At 40.8% G+C, this 7,174-nt stretch overlaps 1 protein-coding gene across 1 annotated transcript in view; it reads right to left on the reverse strand.

Moving 5' to 3' along the window:
* DOCK5 (dedicator of cytokinesis 5) overlaps positions 1-7,174 on the reverse strand; it is a 64,907-nt gene that overhangs the window by 35,551 nt on the left and 22,182 nt on the right. The window contains exons 17-21 of the mRNA XM_009319546.1: positions 6,262-6,365; positions 5,395-5,587; positions 3,881-3,978; positions 2,836-2,925; positions 1,599-1,699 (exon numbers count right to left, since the gene is read on the reverse strand). Of these exons, the coding sequence (XP_009317821.1) occupies positions 1,599-1,699; positions 2,836-2,925; positions 3,881-3,978; positions 5,395-5,587; positions 6,262-6,365 (586 nt within the window). The remainder of the gene's footprint in view (positions 1-1,598; positions 1,700-2,835; positions 2,926-3,880; positions 3,979-5,394; positions 5,588-6,261; positions 6,366-7,174) is intronic.

Here is a 7,174-nt window from a genome sequence, read left to right on the forward strand (position 1 = left end):
GAAGCTGGAAAACCCATTACTACTGAAAGTGGACTGACACCTTCTCCACGTGACAGCATTCTCATGTGCGGAGCACAAAGTTCTTCTGAAGCAATACTTGCTGAGTGCTTTGAGAACTGTGGACAGAAGTTGCATAAACACATTATGAGTATTTGCTATCTAGTCTCTGCCGAATCAGGAGATCAGGATCTTCTATGAGTGCTACGGCAGTTAATATTCAGGCAAAATCCTCTTATCTTCATTAAACAACACAGAGCACCCAAAGCGGTGTGTCAGTGATAGTCAAGTATACAACAGCTTTTGCACTTGCTTGCTCTACTTGCCACACTGCCAGCAGCCAGTTCCCTGCTTTGTCACATTCTGGCATGGGGAGCACACGAAGGACAATATACAATACTGTAGTCCACTTGGCACTAGGTAGATACCATATTGTCAAGCTAAGCTGGAAAGGCAGGCAAGGGAAAAACAAAGCTAAGATACAGTGTGCTCATTAATCAGACAAAGAAGTTTATTTATAGTAAAGAGAAATAAGAATGATGAATCTTCCATAGGTTACAGGGAAGAAGGAATGGAAATCATATGCAAGCAGTAATTGTGTGGCCAGGGCAGGGAAGAAGAAAGCAATCCAGGAGATGGGGACTTCAGAGCTTTGTGGAATCGTGTTTCCTCACAGAATTATCTTTAGGTTGACAGCCATCAAAAGAGGCTGAATACTCAGGACTAGGAATTCATGCATACCAGTAAAAATAAGAAGAGATTTTTAGAGGGGAAAAGGAGTTTGGTTTCTGGGTTTGCCCTCCCTATTGGCCCCAGTTTTAACTTTTTAGTTGCCTGTTACCATGAGGGTAATGACCTTTGGGTTGAGGGGAGCTAGATCAAGGAGCTGGAAAGTCAAGAGAGATAGATAGATACATACATATATATATACACACACACACACACACAGACTATTTAAAACACTATTGCTCAAAGTACTTTTGGGGTGGAGCAGATTGAAAAGGTTGAGGCAGATACTGGCAAGACAAAACAGTTCCATGAGCAGCAACACCTATCAGACCAGATTTCTTATGAATTTGTGTTCCTTCATCAATTTCCAGCCCCACCCCACATACCAACTGACGATATTTTCCGCTGCCTTCTGCATATACCAAATAACCACCACCCCTAGCCCCCACCAATCTTTTAGCAGCAATACTAGACCAAAGGACTCAAAAGTTATATGGGAGAGATGTATACTGACTGACTGCATGAACCTGTGTTCAATACGAAATCAGGCTGAAAAACCATGAAGATGCGTTTACAACACAAATACACACACAGAGGACTACAGGTCAAAAGAGTCTGAATCACAGTCCGGTAGAGGATTTTCCATGATAGCTGTGTCTTTTCCTTACAGAAACAATTCTTACAATAGAAACTTTTTACAGGGTAAAAAGAGTAATTACAGGGTTCCTTTCTCTCCTGAAAGCAGAGAAGGATAGGGCGGAACACTCTCGTCTGGTCTATGCTGCCTTTATCACATTAGCATAGTTTGCTGAAATCATCAGTGAGACACTGTCTGAATGACAGCCTGTGGGTCTGTGGTTACCAATACTTACACATATGCCAGGGTTGCACTGAAGTGCTTGTAAATATAAGTTTCAAGTACAGGGTTGAAATGCTGGAACTTGATGTCTCCGATCAAAGAAATAATAAACACCTGCCAAAAATTCAAAAGGAAACAGATGTACAGAGCCGTACAACCTCTAACTAACACAAACATAACTCAGTCTCTAATTGCACGTCATTTATTTTGCTGGGTCATGGTTTTTGTTTGTTTGTTTTTCTAATAGCATTAATGCTACAGATAGTGTTGTTCATATTCTAATAGTGACTAAATACTGTGGTGTGTGCAACTACATCATTGCTCAGAGGGAAGGTAGGTCATAGCAGCATTTAGACAGGGAATCTTAGAGATACAGGGAGCTACTCCACAAAGCAACAATGGTGACACAGGAAGCAGCACTACTCACAGTCTTTATGTGACACTGTCATAGCACAGGTTAAATAGGCACAGAGCTGCTGAAGGCCGTTTTTCAAAGCTAGGAAGTGACACTTTTCAAGCTAGAACATGAGATTCTGATCATTTATACTCATAGCAAACACTCAGTCCTGTTACTACAATGACAGGTATTAGAGCCAGGACGTTCTGTCCCCTTATATTCACTCCCCTCACCAATGTCAGCTGGATACATCTGCTTCACATTTCTCCCTGAACTATCAAGTACATATTTGCTGATCAGCATGAAGCACACAACTTTGTTACCACACTGCACACCAGAGTCAGTGCCTTTCACACACATACTAAGCAGCCTCTCCAAAGATGCAGAAAACTCCCTGTGAAGTCTTTTGCTCAGTCATTACAATCCTTCTATAAAGGTTCAGAGGAGCAGTCATCCCTACTGCCTAAGTACTGCGCTAGGATTTAGGGTGCGTAGGCTCTATTCCCACCATAGCCACAAATCCTCTACCATCATGACCCTGAACAAATCATTTCACTTTGTGCATCAGATAGATAATATGGCTTTTCTCTTTTGTAAATTGCCTTAATGCAAGAAGTTATGTGAAGAAATTACTATGAATTATGTAAACAGTTATTACTGTTCTCACTGTGGTCACTAAAAAGCTCAATGTGTATCTCAGTCCTAGCTCCTGAAAATGCCTTAAGAAGTGTTTAAATATAATTTATTTCTCAGAGCAAAATACCAATCACTCATCTCAAGGAAGCACCAGGAACAGACTGAAAATGTGGCTGAAAAACAAATACTCTAAATCCACAAAAAAAGACTCACTCACCAGTGCATCAAACACAAGGAAGTCATAGGTTTCATTTTCTGACATTTCCATCATTATGTTGAAAAGTGCATCAAGGGTGTCTTGCAAAAACTAGAGGGGGAAAAAAGATAGTAAAAGGGTGGGAAAAGACTACTACTTCTGGAATCCTGCACAAGAGCCTACTCTTTTGGATCCTTTTTCCCCTTCCAGCCTAGCTCAGCTGAACTGTAAAAGCTGTACATGAAAGAACATTTAAAAAGGGATCTTAGTCCTGTATTCATTCACATGCTTGTCATGATCATCACGCTACTCTCCCTCACTATAGCAAGGAGGATCTTTTCCTATCAGCTCTGAATGGCCCCACTTTCTTTTCTGTTCTGTTGCCTTTTTATCTAGGAAGAGACCTACTGAATACACTTAATTCCATCCATATAGTTTAAGCTTGCACCAGGCCAAATCAACCACATACGCTGTACTAAGGCGTGACATTTTACATAAAGACTGGTTTCAATGAACAGTATTTACTTTAGTTGTTCGGCAGTTAAGTAAAACCATGACCTTGCATAAGACCACAAGATCCACACTTGGAACCACAGGAAGTCTTACCTCCTAAATCCTTCAGCAGACTATTTTCTGTGGCGCTTCTGCACATTTCAGGTCTATTCCCCACAGTACTCTGTCTATAAGCTCTGTGGGCCTTCTCTGCACTCTGTTCATAGATCCACAGCAAGTCCCTATTCACAAAGGAGGCCCAGAGCCACTACTGAAAATTAACAGTTAGGCTTTGAATGTATCTTCTATTTCATAAGGATACAGGGAAAAAGAAAGTCACCACTATCTCCCCAATCCTGGTAACATTCAACTTCTGTAATTCTGGTGAATTCCACCAATGAGAGCTCTTGGGGCAAAGTAAAACTTTTGTTCTCCTGTTGCTCAGCAGCTAGAACAGCTCTCCTAGCCTATATAAAGAGCTTTTGGGTACAACACAATTACAACCCTTCAAGGTCAACGTCAAGGACATATGTAAGTGTTTGCATAACAAGGAGACTCAAATCTCTGTGCATACCTTTACAATTTCTCCTCCTTCCACCTCCATTAGCTTCCTTAGGTTGTGAGCTATGTTCTGAGAGTTAGAACGCCAGTTTAACAAACCCAGCAGGTCAACTAGCAAGGACAGAACATCAGCAATTAGAAACAGATTACAACAACACAGCTGCCTTAATGGCTGCAGAATAATATAGAACAAGTACTAGAGGTTATTTTTAGAATCAGCTTATGAGGAAAAGTCACACTGATGTATAGAATATTACCTTGAGATGGTTCTTTTGTCTTGGCAAGAGAGTTAAGTTTTGCTATAAATGGAAACCTCGGTGTAATTTGATAACGCAAGGCATTTGGTAGACAATTTTGCAGGCTTCTCATTCACTCAAGAGAAGGTATCTCAAGCTAGGAATTTTATTAGAGTGCATGACTTTTCTTACTAATGCTTGTGTTTACTTTAGAGCCGCCTCTTGGAGATGGTTCTTAAAGTTAAAATTGAAACCTCTTGTATAAATTACATTAAGCTGCAGAGCTGTTTATCATATTTCTGAGACATCCCAGGACCTCAATTTTAGTTATAAAATACAGTTGAGGCTTTCAAAGGAGTCTAGCAGGTTTCACACACATCTTCCATGTTAATGAAATACGTACATCATCTCTGTTCTGAAACTAAATTCATTTACTACCTTCAGATGTAAAGATACATGTGAAACTTAACAGCCTTGACAAAGAATGCCACATTCATAAACAGAGGTTACATGCAGGAGGGCAGAAAGATGCAAACGTGCTCAGTCTGCATGTCAGACAGGATAATGAAAGTCAGGTTCAGTCCTCACACATGTGGATGTATCTGTATGGCATTTAACTTAAGCTAACTGGCCAAGCTCAAACTGCAAGCAGGACAGCTCATGCCCATCTCCCAGCAGCTACACAGGTACACCTTGATAGAGCCACAGCTGGTGTCACTTTCACATGCTGCTTTCCCAAAGTCAGAAAGTATGTTATACCAAGAGCCTTCCAGAGCTACCGGAAATCTCACATCATTTACCAGCACATACTGTATTCATTCACATATATACATCATCCTTCATTTTGACCACTTTGGCAGCATGCAAAGCAGAGTTACTGCATAACAACATGCTGAAGAGTTCAGTTCTAATTGCTACATTCTCAATAGGCAGAGGAGAGAAGATAATTAACCTTAAACATAAAGGATTCTGAAAACACATATACACTGTCACTGACGGGTGCCATTTCTACACATGTCGACAAACCTGTTAGATTTAACATTGGTAGTTTGGATAAAATATTCATGTGACATGGTCTCTAGTGGCTTCGGAAACATCTTTGTAGCTTGTACTGGCAACATGATGCCAACAATGCTGGGATTGGGCTGCCATTGACACATGAAACAGCAAGATTAAAGCTAAAGCGCTATGCCCACACGTGCTGCAACACCAAAAAATTTGCATAAAGAAAGTGCCCTCTTTACTTCAAATATACAGCATGATACTGCTAGGCTGCTAATGCAAGACCTACCATTCTGGGTAAGTTTGGTGGAGCAGATCAGAGTGGCAATCTGGAAGCTGTCTTTTGTACTATCTTTAGTGGGTGTGAAGTTGGCTAGATGGTGTAGATTTTTCCCCGAGGGGGCCTCCTTCTCCTCCATCTCCATTTTGGTACAAGGAAGAGTTAAATAGCATTTAGCATCTTCCATTTTCTTGTTATCACCCTGTTGGTTGAACACAGCAAAGACAAGGGTTATCTCACACTGAAAACACCTCATCTGACCTTTTGCAGTTCTCATCTGCAGACACACTTCAACACAATGACAGCCAGAGAGGGCTTTAAACACCTTCTCATGTCTATAGTTGTTTACTCATATTGTCTGTTTTGGGCCTCTAACTTTAGGAATAGAAGTTGCCCACACTGCCAATGAACTAAGCTCTTTCAGAGTGATTCAAGCCACAGAGTTTAGGAGGTTCCCCCCCACCATCACTTCGCAGCTTTCTACTGCAATGCATTAACTATTTCCTCTTACTGTGATTAAAGGCACCAGGTCTCTCTTCCCATCACACACTGATCCTCCAAAGCAGGTGTTCACCAGGCCTGTTTGTTGCACACTGTCTAGGTGAACGATGTTAGAGGAAATATGCTCTATACAGATACATACAAGGATGTACCAGATTTGTCTACTTGCAGTCTGAAAACCCATCAGTGAAAGCAGAGCTGAGGGTGATTTATTTAAAAAAAAAAAAAAAAAATTAAAAATTACTGTCCTATTATCCTAGAAAAATTTTTTAAAATCTCTGCAACAATGATGTTTACATTGCTAGGAAAAAAGTCAGCCAAGAGAGTTGTTTTGATCAGTTAAACAAAAGTGAAGACTGCAAATGCCCAAGCTACCTTATAAACAATCAAATTGTGTTTGCCATCTTGCAGTGTTGTTCCATCTGCATTCATCAACTTCACAAAGCCCATGCCAAAAGCTCTCTCAGACTTATCCCTGGCTGCAAACAGAAAGAAGAATCTTTATTAGGAATCACCTTGTTTACGCCCATACTATCCGTAACGCAGCTAACTACGTGCAGCTTCTTTATTTAATAGCATTACAAGATAATGTGATGGATCTAGCAAACTCTGTGATCCACAGTAGAAAGAGTTCTCTTTCTTTCCTCTCATCTCAAGGCACTTAGTAGTTATCTGCAGCTACACAGAAAAACATCCTTTCTGAAGCATCCCTTGCCACACAATTTTAGCAGTTAATTGTGCTACTAGATAGACATATATAATTGTCTTGATATTTTGTTCGGGATTTTGCAAATCTCCTTTGAGGTATGGATGTGGAATTATGTCACTGCATCTCCCGATTACCTTAAGAGATTTTTTTTTTTTTTTGAGAGCCTTTCAAGGGCTTAGTCTAACATTATTGATCTTGTTTCAGGGCTCTGAAATCGTTTGATGAAACTTCTGGCTCTAACTTTCTCATTAGCCTTTTATTAACCTAATTAGAAATCCTCCTATAGGAAGACCATTAGAAGCCCACCAGGCCTTGCACTGAATTTTGTGTAGGCCTTGAAATAAATTAAAAGTTGTGGTGAATGGAGTTAAATCCAGTTGGCGGCCGGCCACAAGTGGTGTTCCCCAGGGCTCAGTATTGGGGCCAGTTCTGTTTAATATCTTTATCAATGATCTGGACGAGGGGATCGAGTGCACCCTCAGTAAGTTTGCAGATGACAACAAGTTGGGCGGCAGTGTTGATCTGCTCGAGGGTAGGAAGGCTCTGCAGAGGGACCTGGACAGGCTGGATCAATGGGCC

This window comes from Pygoscelis adeliae, unplaced genomic scaffold, assembly GCF_000699105.1.
Source record: "Pygoscelis adeliae isolate BGI_AS28 unplaced genomic scaffold, ASM69910v1 Scaffold372, whole genome shotgun sequence".
In the NCBI taxonomy this organism is placed as follows: Eukaryota; Metazoa; Chordata; class Aves; order Sphenisciformes; family Spheniscidae; genus Pygoscelis; species Pygoscelis adeliae.